The sequence below is a fragment of the Lepidochelys kempii genome, chromosome 1, assembly GCF_965140285.1.
Source record: "Lepidochelys kempii isolate rLepKem1 chromosome 1, rLepKem1.hap1, whole genome shotgun sequence".
Lineage (NCBI taxonomy): Eukaryota > Metazoa > Chordata > Testudines > Cheloniidae > Lepidochelys > Lepidochelys kempii.
This window is the reverse complement of record NC_136380.1, coordinates 16,351,988-16,372,158: the sequence shown is the minus strand read 5'-3', so window position 1 is coordinate 16,372,158 and position 20,171 is coordinate 16,351,988. Positions and strand designations below refer to the sequence as shown.

Sequence of the window (20,171 nt, the reverse complement as noted above, 5' to 3'; positions counted from 1 at the left end):
CCCACTTCTACACTGTATCAGTAAGTACAAAAATGTTTGACAGCTTACCTTCACCTTTGGCCTGTACTTCAGGAAAAGTGTCCTTGTGTATAAGCTAGGGGGAGAAATCCTTTCATAAGATGCATTGCTTAATAATGAGCATTTCACAACCAAAGTGCCATACAAAGTACACAGCTACACTTAAGGCTTTGTGCAGAGCGGGTGCAGCACTGATGACAGGAGTGATCCCCATGATTTCCTGCCTGCACCAGGAGCACTTCTGTGATCACAGCTCAGCCTCAGCTAGTTCTGCCTAGGTTTAGTCACAGAGCCCTGTTTTACTGGCTGTCACACAGCAGCAAGTGAGCGGTGTCTCCCCACCCCCACCCTTAAGGAAAGGGAGAGAGGAACCTCGAAGAGCATTCCCTCTGCCACAGGGGAAACAGCCATCAGGGACTTGCCCCTCCCTAGCCTGGAGGGGTGGGAGAGCAAACCCTCTGAGTAGCCACAGTGCTGAGCAAAGTTGCATGCACCCATCAAAAAGCAAGTATAGGTTGCTCACAGCTCCTACACTTCTGCTCATCCGTCCCCTCCTCCCATGGTATCTGCTTCAACAGTGGTTTTTGTTTGGTTTTATAGACCTTTACCTCAGGAAGGGAGGCACAGCTTACACTTTCAGGAAACCATGCTGGGTATGCATGACAGTCCCATGTGCCCTTAGCATTTATACAACACTGAAACTATAACATTAGCAAATGGAAGGTTTGCACGGTCTCGTTCCTGGAGCCGAGTTCTGGGTCAGGAGAAATGGAGGCTATTAAAGACTCTGCCACTCACTGTGTGACGTCGGGCAAAACTCTCAGGAAACTTGAGGCACAGAAGTGCCTGAGCAACTCACTGAAAGAACTCAGGAGTTCCTAGCTCCTACCCGGGTGCTTAATCCACTGGATTCCACTGCTTTACAGCAATCGTGATAGAAGTCTACAAACATTTGAAGCTTGTAAACAGCCAAGAGTGATGGGGATTATTTATCATGGCACAAAAGTATATGAACTACTGTAGAAGGAGAAGATGAAATTAACAAAAATTGGCTAAATATTAGAAAAACCTCTTACATGGAGATCACAGACTATGGAATAATCTGATAACAGCCCTGCCAATTCAGAAATGTAAAACCAGACTGGAGAAACACTAGGAAAATTAAATTATAGGGAGATCACTTAGCTCGTCTGGAAAAACACTCCCGGGGTAATGCATGCAAAACCAATTTTCCCCCCCTATTTCTGGCACTGCAAATCTAGCCTACGGTATTTAAACTGTCTGCCTTAGTTTGCTTTCTGTGAAGAACTTTCTATAGCTAGGTGTACTCAAGCCATACAGAACAGCAGAGCACCTGCCTCCTACACTGAGCAGCTGTGTTCAACAGGACAGCAAGAAAACGCTATCACAAGGAGGCTGTTGGGACTGTCCCTCGTGAAAGAACCAAAAGGAAAATAACCAGCTTTATAACTGGCCAAAAAAACCTCAACCCTGCTCTCAGTGTGGAAAAAAGCATTTGAGAAGCGATTAAAATTCACACACTTGCTGGAATACCTCTTAAAGATATTTATTTTATGATTAGGGCCCTACCAATTTCATGGCCATGAAAAATGCCTCACGGACCGTGAAACAAGCCCTTCTCTGTGAAATCCCATGTCCCCTTGTTCCTAGGAGTGCCCCAGCAAAGGGGGCTCCTAGCTCTGGCTGGGGAGGGACAGGACTTGTCCATCCTCTGCACAGCAGCTCTGAGGAGGGAGACCAGACCCACCTCAGGGTGCCTCCCCCTGCTACAGGACACCCTGGGGCTGGGCTGCAGCCCCAAAGGTTCATGCAGCTGGAGGAGGCTTGTGGATCTCCTGATGTCCCCTTGTTCCTAGGAGCTCCCCAGCAAAAGGGGTTCCTAGCTCTCGCAGGGCTGGGGATGGACAAGTCCTGCACTGATGCTCTGGGTGGGGGGAGGGGACGGGGGACCAGACCCACCTCCGGGTGCCTCACCCTGCTGCAGAGCACCCTGGGTCTGGGCAGCAGCCCCAGAGGTTCCTGCAGCTAGAGGAAACTTGTCGCATTGGGTCCAATCTTCCCTGTGCTGCTGGGAGTGCCCCAGCAAAAGGGGCTCCTAGCTCTAGCTGGACTGGGAAGGGACAGGACTTGTCCATCCCCTGCACAGCTGCTCGGGAGAGGTGGGGGGGCGCTACCAGACCCACCTCCAGGAATGTCCTGCGGTTGCAGGAAGCTCTGCGGTTGCTGCCTTCAATGTCCAGCTCTGAAGGCAGCACAGAACTGAAGGTGGCAATCCCATGACCCCCACTACAACAGGTTTGCAGACCCCCCCACTATCAGGATCCCCCACAATCACCTTTTGGGTTGGGAGCCCCACGCTTACAATACCATGAAATTTCAGATTTAAACATCTGAAAATGTTGAATTTACCAATTTTCATATCCTATAGCCATGAAATTGACCATAATGGACTGTGAATTTGGTAGGGCCCTATTTATGTTTCAGAGGAGAGACAAAGCCATTTTGATGACATGTTGCGAATGAGCAACAAAAATATTTTAAATTCCATCCTTAACCCAATTCTAATTCTGATCTACAATAGACAGCAGTAAAGAAAGAGCCAAAAATGATTGGAAAATTTGAAGAGCACCTCCCCTGACCATGAATTCAGCTCCAAGCTTGCAAATGCTTATGCTCATGCTTAACTTTTCAACTGGGCTACTCATGGGAGTAATCAGAGGTGCCTGGACATCAATGAAGTATTCTAGATGAAAATAGCACCCTCATCTCCCTGCTTCATGAAATAGCTGTACTAGTTTTCAGCAGTGGTAGAGCTCATAGAAAGTTAAACACAGGTGTAAGTGTTTACAGGATTGCAACCCGAAGGAATACAAACATTTAAGTTAACATCTTGTGTTTGAAAAATGAAGCAATACAACCTCAAGTCCACTGGCATTTTCACTGCTGGAGAGATAAAAACTATAGGACTGCCAGTGTGAATTGCAACCCACCCTGCAACACGAACAATTCTACACTCTAATATATAGTATATATTCTTAGACAGATTTCTCTACCAATTACAGAAACTTCCATCCCATTAGTTTAATAAAAATGGTTATTTTCCCAATCCTTTCAGCTAATATGACTTTTAAAGGGCAAGATGCAACTGGGAAAATACTTGTCAAAAACTAATCCTAAAACAGTTTTATAAACATCTAGGTTAGACCATGCCTGCTACCAAGGTCAATTCCCCAATACCCACAGAACAAAGCATAATTATGGAATAGATATTATTTTACTAGTGTGCCTGGTACTCTAAAATGAGGCACTTCCAACTAGCAACTCAAATCTAAAAACTATTTATAGAAACCCCACATACTTTGCTTAACAAGCTATGGGGAAAAGGCTGTTTCCTACCTTAGCAGGATATGAAGGTAAGAGCCAAGGCCCGTAAAAATGTGCCACCAAGCATGAAACTGGGTCACGGCTCCCACAACAGGAGGCATCTTCTCTCGTAATCCCCTGTTCAAAGAAACGTGTCACAATGCATTTTGTTCCAGACTATGCAGTCCCAAGCAGCAGTGTTCACTTGTCAGATCATGTTACTGTTTCTGTATCTCAGTCACGTACGACATTTGTGTTCAGTCTTTACTAAGTTAATAATGACGACATTTTTTCCATCCCTAGTTTGGGAAGATGTTCGTCGAACCAGTCTTCTCATAGGTTTGGAAAACTACTGAGAGTCTTAAATGGTTTAGACCCATAACTTCAGGTATCACATCATACTAAAGACACCAGAAAATACTAATGCATCTTACTTTGTTCCCGCCAGTTTCCTGGCCAGTGTGAAAAAATAGAAGGTCTGAGAGAGGAATTGGAACCCTTCTGAAGAACTCTGTATAAGCTCAAAAGCTTCTCTCTCTCCCACCAACAGAAGCTGGTCCAATAAATGTATTAACTAACCCACCTAATCTTGGGACTGACATGGCTACAACAACACTGCATACCCACTTCTCTGTGTCTAGTAGCCATTTCGTCCCCACTCACCAACCTCATGGGAAGTTTGTCTTGACTTTCTCTCCTTCCCAGTGCGAGGCAAGGGCAGACTGGGTGGACAGCTGTGACCCAAACCACCAAGGACAGCAAATGCCTGATATATAACTCAAAGTGACTCTGGATATGTGGGGCCCCAGAATTTGGGCTCCAGCCCAAGCCCGAATGTCTACACTGCAATTTTTTAGCCCTGCAACTGAGCCCTGGGAGCCCAAGTCAGCTGACATGGGCCAGTCATGAGTGTTTTATTGCAGTGTAGACATACACTGAAGAGCTTTGCTGGTAGGAAGCAGAATTGAGTGCAGAGCTTGAAATGCTCTGCCCAGTTGGTTGACAGTTGGGAAGAGAGCTGCTGGGGAAGAGGACAAAGCAAAGAGGGGAGTCAAGTTGTCTCAGCTCCTCTTCCTCACCACAGAGTTCTAGAGACAAGTATGATTAAGTTGGTTTTAATTTGAGATGGAGAGAGAGTTTAAATATCTTTTCCTTCCTTTTAAAAATCGATTTTCACATTCAATCACAAAAATTGGATATGGTAGCTGATTTTATTTATTTCCTGTAGCCCTTGTTAACTAGTTAGTGTTAGTCCTAGAGCTGGGTTGAGGTGGACATGCTTGTGCAGACACAAATGTGCTCATGAATAGCCAGGTTAATGTCATTCTGCATTAAGAACAGAAAGGGGAAACTCCACAATATGTACGTAACACATCGACACTCCTGGATCCATGCTCATAGCCCTGGAGTAGCAGTGGCTCCCACAGCTCAAGATTCAAAAGTTGGTGGCTCCATCCAGGGGTGCTCTGTGCTAACCTAGCTGTGGAACCATAGCGACCTTTAGTATTTTCATCAGTTCCATTCTCTGTGGAAATTGAAACATGTTACAGAAGTGAAGTGCAAAATGGTTACAAAATCCTGAAATTTAAGAGGAGGTGAGTAGGTCAGTGTGACTCATAACTTAGGGCATGTCTCCACTTACTGCGGATCAACACTGCAGCGATCTATGCATCAGGGTCGATTTAGCAGGTCTATTGAAGACCTGATAAATTGACTGCAGATTGCTCTCCCATTGACTCCGGTACTCCACCAGAACGAGAAGTGTAAGGTAAGTCTATGGGAGACTGTCTCCCGTCGACCCACCACGGTACAGACATCGTAGTAAGTTGACCTAAGCTACCTCGACTCCAGCTATGTTATTCACGTAGATGGAGTTGTGTAACTTAGTTGACTTACCCCTTTAGTGTAGTCAAGGCCTTGGAGACTTCCAAAGAATAAAAATTACAAGCAAGAAAACGTATCTTCTCCAAGAGTACCAGCTCTAGTAAGTCACCCCTGGAGATTCCAAAGTTCCAGGGATTTCGGATTAAAGCTATGAAACAGGTACAGTTAAATTAAAAATTACTGCAACAGGCAGCAACACACACATTGTACGGTAGGAAGTACACTGACATTTTTTTCCTTTTGCCAGCTGGAGATGGAAAAAGGTGCTTCTAGCGATTGATGCAATCTACTAAGATGCAAACTGCAGGCAAAGGGCAGACTCCCTCAATTGATAGAGTGGTTTTGACCTCACGGTTGCATCAGCATGGCTGAAAAAGCAGTCAGTCCTTGTGCCAGTACCTGCAGCTTCAATGAACACCCTGTCATTTGTGCTGACAGAGTCACATCCCAGCACCAGATGTATCAATAGCATCAAGTTTTGGGCATGAGCCTCAACTGACATAGCTGACACATTCACAGGTCTGCAAGCTCCAAGAGAACTCTGCTGGGACCAAGTTTCAACTGGCCCAATGTTGTGCATACATCATTAACAGCCACAAACTGTGGTGGAAGGAGGATGTCAGGTTATACAATATGCCTTGCTGGGTTCTGGCCCAATATAGTAAATTACTGGTGTAATGCTGTCGAAGTTGAAGTCAGTACAGGCCCAGAGAGTGCCTGAGCAGAGGAGGTGAGATCACAGGAGTCAACTGGGATCTTCTTGATGCAGGCCTTAACCTGTCCCTAGAGAGAGATGAATAAACGTCCTCCAAGTTGGTGGTTAGTACTACTGTTAGGATGCACCCAGGGAATTAATATTTCAAGAGTGATACATTGTCAGGACCTATCTTGCCAGACCTGTGCTCTACCATGCATAGACTTGACATCCAGCTGTGAAATTTGACAGTGGCTTTCTGTGAGCTTTTGTCTTTGAGGTCTTCCTGGCTGACTTTGCATTGGATTGAGTTGAGGTGTTGTGAGGAGGCCAGGAGAGTCTCTTCAAATGCCACGCCAGGACACAAATGCCCAAAATGATGCAACTCTGTCAGACTAATTAGCTGTGATTCACCTGAAACTCCTCCAAGAGTGGTCACTGTTTATTAGTTGACAGACATACATCTATATTGGATGTTTCAAGATCTTGTAGGGTTGCTATTTTTGACATTTTGCTGAAAAAGAGGAAGAAGAAAAAAAGGCAAAACCTGGAAAGATAACAGGCCCTAAAACTCCCTTTGGTGACCACAGTAAGTTTTTTTTAAGTCAAGAATGAGACCAAAAAAAGGAAGAAAGAAAATGCCACAGCCAGGTGGCTGAATGATACTGAGCTCACAGCTCTGACTCCAGATCAGTCAGCAGCAATTCAGCCATGGAAGCCTTTTCAGCATCAATGGCAAGAAAAGGACCAAATGTTGTAGGCACTAGAGGTCACTATGGATATGTTTATACTGCAATTAAATACCCTCAGCTGGCCCGTGTCAGCTGGCTTGGACTGTGGGCCTGTAAAATTGAGGTATAGAAGTTTGGGCTCGGGCTGGAGCCTGGGCTTTGGGACCCTCCCTCTTTGCAGGGTACCAGAGCTTGGACTCCAGCCCGAGCCTGAACGTCTATACTCCAATTTTACAGCCCCACAGTCCAAGCTCACACAGGCCAGTCACAGGTATTGCAGTGTAGAAGTATCCTATGGTTCCACAGTAGGGGCAACCCAAAGTGTCTTCTTACTGGATAAAAAGCTGTTTGAATTTTGAGCTTATGGAAGTTCTCCACAGCTAGGAGCGTGGACATAGGAGTGTTCTGTTATCACCACGCTTTGGTGAATGTGCTCTCAAACGTGTGTGTATATTTAAGTAAAGAAACGACTACTGATTAAGCATCAAAACTCCCAGTCCACGAAAGAGATGCTTAAACTATATACGTGTCTCAAACTTTTTCAAGAACTAGTTTCAAAGTAGCTGTAGATAAGCAAGATATTTAGTATTCTGCCTCGAGGGCTGCCAACGAAATGACCAGTTAAATTCCAATTCCAGAATTTCTACATCATTTTTCACGCTAACAATGCTTAGAATTTGAGCAGCTGTTAGAGGTCTACTCTGTTGTGAGAGCTAATCAAGAGCAGACTGGATAAAACACTTGTAAATATTCTGTGGGGCTTATACTGACATATCAGGAGATGGACTCAGAATTATTCTGCAGAAAACAAATAAAGCCATGGAACTCAGAAATTAAAAGATATGCAGACAAGTTGCAAATGCTTACCTCAATTTATCACAGAAAATGTTGTCTACGTTCCAGAAAAAAAATCCCATTAAAAATACACTTAAGGATGTATAGCCCAGACCCCTAAGCCATGGGTATACCCTAGGGGGAGAGAAACAAAGTGAAATTTAGTTTTGAGGATACAAACTGCATTTAAAGTAACATATATAAATTACACTATTTACAAATTAAATGCCTGGTGGAAAAAAGATTAAAATTCCTTTAACGCGACACCATCAATTTGAAATCTAATCACATTTTAAAAAGTGAATTAAAGGCTCAGTACTGTCAGGTAAAACATCCCAAGTCCCTTGCTATTTTGGGGTGATCACTCATTTTCCTCCTAGACATTTCTTACCCTGACAGCTAGGTGTGAAAAAAAACAAACAAACAAGAGAGGAAACAATTAAACTGACTATTCCAATGCACAGACTAAATGGAAAGAATTTTTCCCCTCTCTAATCTCTTTTGGTTATTCTTTAGTATTACTTCTAACAGTGATAGGTAAGAGAGTTTCAGACAGAAGCGTTGTGGGTAGTTGTTGGTTTGTGTCCCTTTAACATTCAAAGCAAAAGTTATTGCAGCCTTTCGATAAAGCGGCATACCAAAGCCAACCACTAGCCCAGTGGACAGTTTTAGAAAAAATCATTTCAGATTGTGTTTTACCAACGAGAGCCATTAGGAAAAAAATCCTATTTAGGATACAAGACAAATGTGCTGAAGAACCACAGATGCAAGGCAGCACATCATTCATAAGCCCATCTTACTGTTTGCATTCATGTAGGCCACCGAATCATTAACGTCTTAGTGGAAGTGGGTGAAGTTTGTTCCTTTGACAGTACTAGGACAAGTACTCAAAAATATCCAATTCCAACCCCAAGAAGCTACCATGAAACACAACTCATGTTTTAAATGTAAATAAAATTCTCTGACAGTAGTGTTTCCTGTTAATAAACACTTTGGAGTTACGGTGACTGGCATGAGGTGTGTGGTTTACGAGCTTGTAGATATTTTTTCCTCAAGGCAAACATATCAGACATACACTGAATGTGTTACTGAGGGGGTAAACACAAACCCATTCACATCATCAGCAGACTGATTTCTAACTAGCATTTATTTAGTCCCATAAATATAACAGGTAAGCTGAGCCAAACCCCCAAAACGTCCTTACCCAAAGAGCTTACTTTCTAAGGGCACAAGTTAGCTGAACATATGAATGAACAAAGAAAGGCATAAATTATATACTGTTAATTTCAGCTGGAACGGCTCATTAGAGGGGGTTATGTGTTTCATGGAGGAGGAAAGAGAAGGGGGTTTACACGCATTATTAACTGAGAGTCTGGTCCACGAGCACAGGGCAGCATAAATGAAGGCACAATGTGGGACTGGGCGAAAGAGACCCTCTGAGCAATCAGACTAGGAAGGGTGCGGGGAATGAGAAGTGAATGGTGAGGAGACACAGGTAGGAGCATAGTTCTGAAGAGTTCTGGAAGTAAGAAGCCAGAGCAGGAGTCTAAGGAAGGGGGGCCCAATTTGAGTAATAGAAAGAAAGATTTTAGGGGCTGGGTTTGATGGATTTGGGGATGAGAAGATACTGGGGGGAAGGGAGTAGGTAAAGGAAGGATATTTTTGCAGTTAGGTACTAGACAGCCACAGGACAGCAGAGTTCAGGAAGGGATGAATTTTGGGAATGTGGAGGAAGTAACTACAGGATATGGCGAGGGTCTGGATATGAGAGAAGGAGAGAGCGACTGAATGTTGTCAAGTATTGGGTAAGACAGGAAGGTGGGGTAAGAGAAGGAAAGGTTTGATTTTACACATTTTAACTGGGGTGACAGCAGAACATACAAGAGAAGATGTTGGAAGGATAGGCAGAGCTGTTGGGATTTACAGGGCTGGAAAGACAGTAAACTTAAGTTGCTAACACACACACGCTTTTTTACGGTAGGCAAACTCAAGATGGATATATATTGCTCAGACCTAAGCAGTATCTGAACCCCTGAGAGAAGAGATCACTCAAGCAGGAGACACACAAAAGAGAGGAGAGGGCACAAAGTGAACCTAGAAACTTAATTTAATATATTTATTCACACTGGCTGGTCTCTCTGTTTCTTCAGTTTTGCCAAGAGAGACTTTTCACTGGTTCTCAGTTCTTCCAGCTCTTTTGATACCATTCCTTTTATTTTGAAAAAAAAAATTTAATTCCCAACTTCACATATATCACACTTTACCCATTCAAAACAGTAACTTCAACAAAACTTTTAGCATCCAAGTTCTTTACGTGCTAACTTTAAGGACTGGGCTGCAGGGAAAACATTAACTGAAGTGTTTAACCCTGTGACTGACCCCAACGTCAGCCAGCTACTAGAATTTTTGTTTGAGCACTGGCAGTATTTACAGTACTTTAAAAAAACAAAGGAAGAGAGAGTCCCTGTGCCTGAAGGAATCTACGAACTACTGGTCCAAAGCTACTGTCAAAACAGTTGACAAAAAGACATTGATCATGAATGTGTGTGGTCCAGGCTTGCTTGAAGGCACAGGCTAAGGGACTGTCTACACTATGCATCTTTTAGCAACACGGGTGTGCCATCACAGCCGTGCTGCTAAAAGGCACCCAGCGTAGCCTCTGTTTGTCAGAGAGAGAGAGAGAGAGAGAGAGAGAGAGAGAGAGAGAACACGCGCGCGAGAGAGCTCTCCTGCTGACAAAAACCGTCCACCCCCAATGAGGCGCTTTTCACACTGGTGCTTTTCGTTGACAAAAGTTTTGTCTTTTGGGGAGTGCGTGTGGTTTTTTAACACCTCTGAATGACAAAAGTTTTGTCGTTCAGTTGCCAGTGTAGACAAAGCCTAACTTCAATCAAATATCTTTACTGAAAGACATGAATCACTTCTCCATTGCCACAAGACAGAGAGCATATGACCTTGCGTTTCTTACTCATTTTAGAGAAGTGGTCAGCAATCCCAGTTTCTCATGTTAAATTGTTTTTAAAATGTACACCTCTTAGATGCAAACACCTAGTTAGAACGTATCTACTTGTAATGCTGAGCTAAAGAAACAGTCACTTACCACAATACAATATATACAGACCGGAGTACTATAATAGAAACTAGTGCTCCATACACAATCTGCAGGAAAGTAAAGATAAAATTCAATGTTAGTGTGTAACAGGCAGGTATTATTGTGTTTTTAAACCATACTAACACAAAAGAAAACTAAACGTTTGTTGGTTTCTCATCTACAGTATCTTTACTGACTTTTTCAAACCATCATTTTGTCTATTCCACAGTATAGAGGATAGTTTTTTCCCCTTTAAGTTTCCAAACAAAAGAAAAACAAAGCCAAAGTATAAAATGCCTCCCTGCAGTTGAGTTTTGATTAGGGAGCAAAAAGAAAAGGAGTACTTGTGGCACCTTAGAGACTAACCAATTTATTTGAGCATGAGCTTTCGTGAGCACATCACCATGTCTTCCCTTCTCTGTGCACTTTAATCCAGGCCTGCAAAAATGACAGTGGCCTTGGATGGTGTCTAAATTAGCAACTCCTTCACAGACAGCATTTGTGAGTAATGATACCGTGCAGCATTAATGAAAGCAGAAATCTGAATAGACCTCACTATGTCTACCATTCAGCAAAGCCCAAGGGAGCATTTTAAGTTAACTGTAGCATATGTTCAACATTGAGGCCTTCTCTAAACAGGGATGAGGTAGTGTTCTATGAGTAGATCGACAACTCAATCATGATACGCCTGTTTATCTGAGAGGACCTAGTGAAACTGGTCAGCAATTATAAAGGTATTAGTGGGAGCTCCAGGAGACAACACAACTCGCCCATTAGCAGATACGATTATCCCCAATATCAGTCTCCACCAGAAGAGAATTTATTTTACGAAGAGCTTGGCCACACCATGGCATGGAAAGCTGTAGTGTAAGTAAGCCAACTGTGACGTTTATAGAGAGGGGGAAATCCTAGAAATGTACGGGACAAGCTGCAGAAGTCGCTAAGCAAAAGGATTTGAGGAGTTGCCACAGGGGTTAAGTTGAAGAAAAAAAAATGAATTCATCTCTATACGCTCTTGGGTGAGGTGGATTATCATGAGGGATAGGATGATCTTGCAGTAAACACACAGCACTGGGAGTAAGTTAACCTCTCTGCATATGGCAATGAATCCACAGGCAGAGTTGTATAAACAGCAGATGGGGACACTCTCTCTCTCTCGGGACAGCATGAGGATGGAACTCTTGACACTGGTGTCAGCACCACAGACTGCTCTTTGGGACAAGTTGACTTTTTGCAACTTCAGCTGAGAACACCTTACTTAGAGTAGCCTATGCAAAGCACCTCTTTTAATAAAACAGTCTCTCTCTCTTTCCTTTTAAATAAATCTTGTTTTACTGAGAAACCTGCTGCTGTTTTGGGAAGTTTCACTTAGCCAGAGAACAAGCACCTGGCATCCTCAAAAAGAGAGGTGCTGCAGGATAAAGAGTTACTGGAACTGAAACCCCTGCCCTGGCATTCTAAATTTTTGGTCAACAGGGAACGAGCAAATGCATTTATTCCCAGTGAGGTGTACAACAAAAAGCTGGGCAGATGATAGAGAGGGGAGCAACCATGAGATTGAATGAGAAGAGAGGTGGCCGTGGGGTTAGGTAACAATCTCAGATGGCAGAGATGGGACATTGATTAATGTTTCTTGCCCCCCAAAAGGAAGAGCAGTCTGAATTAAATTAAGTGGCAAAATGAGACAAAGAAGAAGGGGTGCAAAACTCCTAGTTGGGGTATATCAGCACAACATCACTAATTTACACCTGCTGAGAATATGGCTCAGGAGGGATTGTACTCAAAGACACCACCCCAGTGTGAAAGGCAGCAATTTAGGAAAATAAATGAATAGGAAATAATTTATGGCTGCTCACATCCTTTCTCACATGCAGCAGGGGGTTGGACTAGATGACCTCCTGAGGTCTCTTCCAACCCTAATCTTCTCTGATTCTATGATAAGCCCCAAATGGACTCCTCTAACAGTATGGTTATAAGGTCAATAGCCCAAATGAGAACACATTAGCAGAAATGATGGTATCTGGCACTTTACACAGGAGGTAAATATTTTCCTTATTTTACATATGGAAAAACTGAGACAGAGGTGAAGTGACTTGTCCCCAAATATGCAGCAGTCTAGTGGCAAAGCTGGATTAAGACCCAGGTCTCCTGAGTCCCAATCCAGTGCCACATATACTGGTCCACACTACCTTTCTTTTACCACAGTATTCTCTTGGTACATCAACAAATCAGTGAGATGGACACTGAATCCTTGGCCAGTAAACCATAACATGAAGCTAGGCAGCAGCAAAGTAATATTTCAAATTATACAACTTGGGTATTAATTTTTAAAAAGAAAAGGAGTACTTGTGGCATCTTAGAGACTAACCAATTTATTTGAGCATAAGCTTTCGTGAGCTATAGCTCACTTCATCGGATGCATCGGATACAGGTGCACCTGCCCTAAATTGTGATATCCTCCATATCCCTCTCTATTTTTCCTTCCCCATTCCCCGACCTTCCTTTGTTTTTCCTTTTAGCTAATCCCTTCCTATCTTTCCTTCTCTCTCTCTTGTTCTATATTAAATATAAATATTTAACAAACAGAACTCCTCCAATAATTGTATTAAAAAACCAAGACCACTACAAAATTGAGGAACTAGTATGGCATTTGCAAACCAACATTTTACTGACACTGCTTGTATGTTCTATCCCTTTCCCCACCCTTTGTTTTGTTTATTTAGCCTTCAGGCCAGCAGCTATCTCTGGCAATAGAATAACTGGGGCCTGTAGGCTCTATCATAATACAAACAAACAACAAACTGGTTCGGTTATTGGCATAACAATATTGTAACTGTAGCAGCTGAGAAAAATCCCTCCACAGAAGTTTAAAGGCAGCCATTGAAGGATTGTATATTAGTCTCAAATCAACCTTTAGCATTAAAGAGGAAAGGTTATGGTGACTGGCAGACCATAATGTCTACATTTTACTATTGATAAGGTTACGATTCTGTCACGGATTCTGTGACTTTCCGGGACCTCTTTTGGGGCAGGGCTGGAGCAAGTGTCAGTCCTGAGGTCAACCGGAGCCCTGAGCCTGCCGCACAGCTGACCGGTGGCCAGCCCAAGGCCTACCGAAGCAGCAGTCCCCGGCCATCGGAGCAGTGGCTGGGGTTGGGTGAGTCCCTGGGGCTGGAGCAGCTGCTGTTTGTCCCACACACACCTCCACGTATTTTTAGTAAAAGTCAGGGACAGGTTGCAGGCTTCTGTGAATTTTTGTTTATTGCCCATGACATGTCCCTGACTTTTACTAAAAATACCCATGACAGAATCTTAACCTTAACTATCCATATGTATCAGAACTGAATCAATTCTGACCTGAGTCTTTATGGTACTTAAAGTGAAGCTCCAATCCAGACTATGTGAAAAGTGCACAGTGGACCTGCCCCATTTGTGTTCAGAGTAAGAGCCGATTAAAGTTGTTACTAAAACAGTCACTACTTTTTATTCACTATTGCAGTGCAGAACTAAACAAAGGGATTTGCTAGCGTAATTCCAATCTGTTTTATGCATTAACAGAAAAGTTAAGTAAAGTCTTATTACCTTTATTGGGGAGATGTGTGACCCAGAAACAACCCAGCTAGACTTGATATAGTGATCGTTAATACTGAGCCAATTGAGGAAAGCTGTATACTGCCTGTGTTTAAGTGTCCAGAGGGAGTTCACACCTTGCTACAACCAGAGAGTGAGTCCTCCATCTTTATGCCTCTCCGTATTGTGTATAGTTTGAGGTCCTTTTAATATTTCCAATACATTAATGAACACTTCTATCTTGTCTTAACCCTGATTTCCAAAAAGGACAAATTTAAGATGATCTGTTCCACTTCGACACCCAAATCAAGAGACTTGTTCTAAAATGTTAGAAAACTCACTACAAGAGACAGCACGCTAAAGGACTACCAAAGGATAGTTTTGATCATTTTCCTTACTGCATTCTTCTTACTTACAATTTCCATCTCTAAGCATTCCTCTATTTCTATATGGATACACGTTTCTGCTTTACAGACAGATTTCTGTCACACTCGTTAAAATAGTAGCCAACATCAAGCTTTTATCATGTAACAGACTTACACTGGCTCTTTGTACAAGTATGAAAGGCTTTTACTCCATCTAGCGAAACACCTGGCTTATGACCAGCCCACAGGCCAGGTAAAATACTGGCTAAAAAATATTACTCTTTGGAGCAGCTACTGACAGAATGAAGGAGCAAAAACTGAAGGAAAGCACTTTTCCTGAGAGCCACTGACTTGATCCCTCAAAATTAGTGGCTTAATGGCTTGGATAGAAGATAGTCATAATGATGCAGGGATAAAAACTAACTATTGCTGTGAATGGAAAGACATCCATCGTTGACACATCTTGAAAAAAAGAAACAAGAATTTAAAGTAGCGTGTTAGTAATAAGATGAATACACGTTTATTGTTCCAGTTTCTCATTCTTTCTCTAATAGTTCTTCCTGACATACGCCAAACACCATCATCCTCAGACACAAAACATTGTAAAGAGATACTGTGACCATGAAGGGATAATAATTGTAGAGTCATGCTGCAGTAGTTTCTTGCTGGAGGAATATAAATGGAGCCACACAGTGAGCTTTAAGTAATGCTTGAACCCACTCTATACATTTCCTAGTCTATCTTTTAAACTGAATATAAAAATTCTAAGTTTCTTCCCTGACCTCCCCCAAAAGATAACACATATTTGTTTTTTTCTTTTAAAAGCTTTGCTTATGTTTGCTCCAGTTCTTTATGTTGCTTCTCTCTGCATTTCTAAATGTGGCATTAAATAACTGCATCACTTAAATTACAATACTTTGAAAACACACAAGGTAGCTTTCTGTAACTCTGTCTCTTACAGAATCTGCTTTAAATTGGACTAGAGAAAACAGCAGACCAAGTAAGAAAGTTTGCAAAGTAGCTTAAATAAAAGGAAGCCGCATAAGCATCTCTTCAACGTTAGTTATCATAAAACACTTCCCTCCCCACTGTATGTGGCAAAAATGAAGCTGCACATTATTCAGGCTGCCACAATTTTTCACCTTTGCACTGGAAAATACGCCTTAGGCTTATCAGTAGTAAATACTTTGCCCTTAAAAGTAGGTAACGCCTTTCATCTCCGGGCCCTAAACAGAATTTACAAAAAACTAAAACTAGTATTTTAATGCAGAAAATTAAGTGACTCACACAAAATCACTTTCTGTATCTAGTCAGAGGCACAGCTGGGAATAGAGTTTGGGGACCCTGAGGGAGACTAGTCCCAGACCCATCAGACTGCATTTCCAGTGGAGACAGGTTCCGTTTTCTGCTATTTCCCACCATTTATTAACACTGCTCCTGACTTTCTGCCCCAGTCTTCATTAAACTGGTTAGCATCAGTTTGTTAGCTTCAACTATTATTGCAGATATCAGGAACTTCACCAAGAGAGTCTGGATTTTTGTACACCACCCAATATTTATCAGTTAATATATTTTTCGCCAAAACAAAATGTTTAACATTAAATATTTAAGCATCATCTATCCTGGAACTGGAAGTCTTATTTGCAGTTTACAGTACAAAAAACAGATTTCTACTGTATAGGACTTGAGTTTCTGAAAGATGCTTAAGAAATAGGGTGGGAAAGGAATCAGATGCTTAAACTATTACTTATATTACATCAGGATCTAGAAACCCCACCCAAGATTAGGGCCCCCATTGTGCTAGGCCCTGTACAAACACAGTGATGGTATATCTTCACTGCAGAGTTAACTCAGGTGATCAGCACCCAGGTCTGAGCACCTGAGTTAGCTTAGCCCGGTTGTGAGCAGCCCCACTGCAAAGCCCCAGCTGCCCATCAAGTGAGTGGATCAAGATGGTACATGATGTCAAGGCCACACCTTTGTATTAGGGATGAGGCCGCCTCTAATTTATTCTGTTAAGCAAATTAAGTACAGCCTTCAGTTGGCCAAAGGATGGTAGGCTGTTCTTACCATTGCAGCACTGGGATTTCTAAAGCTCCTTGATACCTACTGTTAGTGTGGAGGAGAGGACCACTGTACTTTTACTTATTTTCTTACTATGCCATAAATAATTGGAAGCCCCTCTAATTGTAAGCAATTTCGGGGCATTAGCCAGGAAGAAGACAGAAGAACAGGAAAGAAAGTAAGCAGCTGACTGAAAAATGAGGCCTGGATCATGGGTACTGAAACAATGCAGAACCCTTCTGTTGTTACTTCATCTTTGTGGACTAGGAGATTGAGAGGATACAAAAAGCATGGCCTGCTTTACTCTCTACTTGAACACAACTATTTGCCCCTTCCTTTGTGAAACTGACCAATGTATAGAGACTGTATGAGATGATTCCTGGTATTACTTAAGTCCCGTAAGGAAAAACATTGCTTGGCTATTTAAAAGTGAGTATAGACTCAGGCCTCAAAGTTAAACTGCAATTATATATAAGTAATTAAATTCACATTAATTCTTCAATAAATATTTAACGAAATGAATACATTCTGAAGTTACATAGCAATCCCCTATGTACTCTATAAATAAGGGGCAAATATTGAGGTGGAAAAAATACCTAGCTTAGTTACACAATCATAGAAATACTCCTTCCCGATTTACAGTGCATTTGGGTAAATTCCATGCAAAAATGAGTGCAGTACTTTAACATTTGGAATTTGTTCATTTCCCTAATAATTTACAATTTGGAAAAAGCTGTCATAGCAGAAAAACAATATTTTTAAGGAGCTACGTATTTTTCACTGTTACCCTTCACAACTTCGTGGTGAAATGATGATTGATGGCATGAAGGCTATATTCTGAACTTAATGGAAACCAGATATAAACATTAAAGCCAAGAGGCAAGGATTTTAAGTTTCCTAGAATTCTCCCTATTGCTACAGGAATGCGACCTCTTAATTTGCATCATATTTAGCAGCTCAGACATTAAAAGCATGCCAAGCTGGCTGCAGTCAAGCTGTAATGCTTTCACAGCAGTGGGCAATACTGCTCAGTGGGCATTTGACTTTAAACCATCAGCATCAGTAAAACTTAATTTCCCCCGTTGTTACATCCAAAATTATTTAAAATTAACGGATTCAAAACCAGAGCGGTGAGTGGCTCAAAGGAAGAATTTCCTTTAAGTCTCTATTTTCACCCTGATCACCATAATAATGCATATGTTCCTCTTGTTACACAAGCATAAAAGTAGCACCATGATTATCAGGCTTTTTATTAATATACCAGCAGAAATACATATACCATTTCTTATTGTGACAGCTGTGCCAGTGATGGTGGTATATTCTATGCCATGACATCTGAAGAAATTAAGGTTTCAAGGCTCAGTCTTCCAAGAAGCTGAGCATCTACAAAACACATTAACTGTCCAGATGTTATCCGGTCAGTCAGTCATCCATCCATGTGGGGAAATATCCACTCCCATTCTGTGTAGATACATAATCATGACTGCTAACCTTTTGCATTGGTAAATACCAGCACAAAAAAAGCAACCTTCTCCCTATCAATACACAGATCAATCTCTAAGCATGCAAGTGACCCTGAGGGCCTGAAAATGCAGCAGGTCACATTACTCTAGAAGATGCAGGCTTGTTCCTAGACACCATCCTGAATTTTTCACCAACGTTAAGTTTTCAGTCAAATACAGGTGGGTACAGATAAAGGTAAGATGACACATCCACTGAGGGAGGCAGAGGGAGAGAACTGCTGCTCAGTACTCCATCTCTCATATAACAGACCTAGTAGCCTGCTGAAGCCCCTTAACTCATCGGCTTTCTGCAGCTTTCCTGGTATTTTCATTCCGGAACGACCTGTGCTTCTAAAGCCCCAGAGTCAAATCACTGAACTCAGAGGTATAAATACCAGGAAAGCCACAGAGTACCAAAGAGTTAGGGTACTGGGTACATTTCCATTTATCTGGTGCCTCTGAAGAGAAAAGACTCAATGTGTTTCTCTCACACACAGCAGCCTTTAGAGAGCAGCCAGTTTTCATCCCTATCTTCTGACAGGAAATAGGAGGAGCCAGCAGAAAAAACAAACAGGCTGTATTGCTATTAAGGAGCAACTAGGGCTTCCCAGCAAGCAAGAAGAGAGAAGAGCAGACAGGTGTCCCTCTCTCTCATGCACCTCACCGCACAGTAGACCTGGTAATTTATATAAGGTAGCCATTGAATACCCAGGTAAAATATTCAATCAAATACTGAATTCACCCCAGCACTCCTTGACAATGAAATACAATCATTAAGTTTTGAGATAATTCTCCAATATTTTTTCCAGGTCAACAAATGACAGGACTGCAGTACGCCAGTTAAAAAAAAAAAAAAAAGTGTAAGGCATGATTATTCTTTTTGTAAACTGTGATGTATAATACAAGATTCTCAAACATGACACTAACATGGCTACAGCAACACTGCATACATTATTTAACAAGGCTGTCTTTACGCTAAAGAATTAATTGCAAAGGAATAAGATTTACCTGATGAAATACAGGCTCTTTCAAATTTAGGTAAATCTGCAAAGAGTCAAAGAAAAAGTGTTACACATACTTTGTTTTACATACAGATTATTTTTTTTTTTTACACATATTGAAAATCAGAAAGACTGAAGCCATCTTAGAATAAAAATACAACTATCCACCTACACAGTACTAAACTTGATTAGGCATCTGAGTTCTTTCCCCTGACAATAACAAGCACCAATATTCTTTGAGTCCCTCCAGATTTACATCACTATTTTAAAAATTAGTTTTAACAGCTAGCTTAAACAGATAGTTTTAGATGTGAACGTCTCTCAATTTATTTAAACTGCAACACACATATAGTGAGTTAAAAGTGCATTAAAATTTTGAACATATATAATCCTTGATAGGTACTGAAACAGGCTGAACTATAGTCCTCATAGGCAATTAATTTTTTCTTGAAATTATCAATCTGTCTCTGTTAAATGATATCTCTTAATTCCCATGGATGCTAACAAAAAGTCACAGTAGATTCCTACTGCTAAGGTAGCGAGTTCAAATCCTGTTTTGGAAAAAAGTGGGCACTGTATCTATGAAAAGAATTTTTTCATTTCAGTCTCCATCTGATCTGCTCCACAACATGCCATACCAAAAAGGCTCAGAAGAACAGCCAACACATATAAAGGTGCAAAATCTGCAATACATTATGATAAGGGTCAGCAATGAAACTGGCAGGATTACTTGGCTTTTATCTCCATCACCAAATATAGAGATTCCACCCATGTGGTTTTAGGTTCCTAGGAAACCCCCCCACAAACATCCAGGGAGCACGCTGAATCAAGGAACAGAAACAAATTAACCTTAACTGTATCATATTTATTTTGATCATTTAAACAGCTAACTTCTAGTTGTGGCTGGTTTTAACCTCTATTTAGCACATATATTGCTTTCTAACTGTAGATCTCAAAGCACTTTACAAAGATGACTGAGCATTATTATTCTCATTTTACAGATGAGGAAGCTAAGGCTCAGAAAGGTAAAGCA

The 20,171-nt window shown here is 41.7% G+C and overlaps 1 protein-coding gene across 2 annotated transcripts in view; it reads right to left on the bottom strand.

Annotated features, from left to right (window-relative positions):
* ACER3 (alkaline ceramidase 3) overlaps positions 1-20,171 on the bottom strand; it is a 76,474-nt gene that overhangs the window by 7,195 nt on the left and 49,108 nt on the right. Inside the window, exons 6-10 of one of the 2 annotated variants that reach the window (XM_073335220.1) lie at positions 19,146-19,181; positions 10,646-10,704; positions 7,579-7,680; positions 3,436-3,540; positions 49-94 (exon numbers count right to left, since the gene is read on the bottom strand). In XM_073335220.1, coding sequence (XP_073191321.1) covers positions 49-94; positions 3,436-3,540; positions 7,579-7,680; positions 10,646-10,704; positions 19,146-19,181 — 348 coding nt within the window. The remainder of the gene's footprint in view (positions 1-48; positions 95-3,435; positions 3,541-7,578; positions 7,681-10,645; positions 10,705-19,145; positions 19,182-20,171) is intronic. The other variant, XM_073335212.2, reaches the window with a different exon arrangement.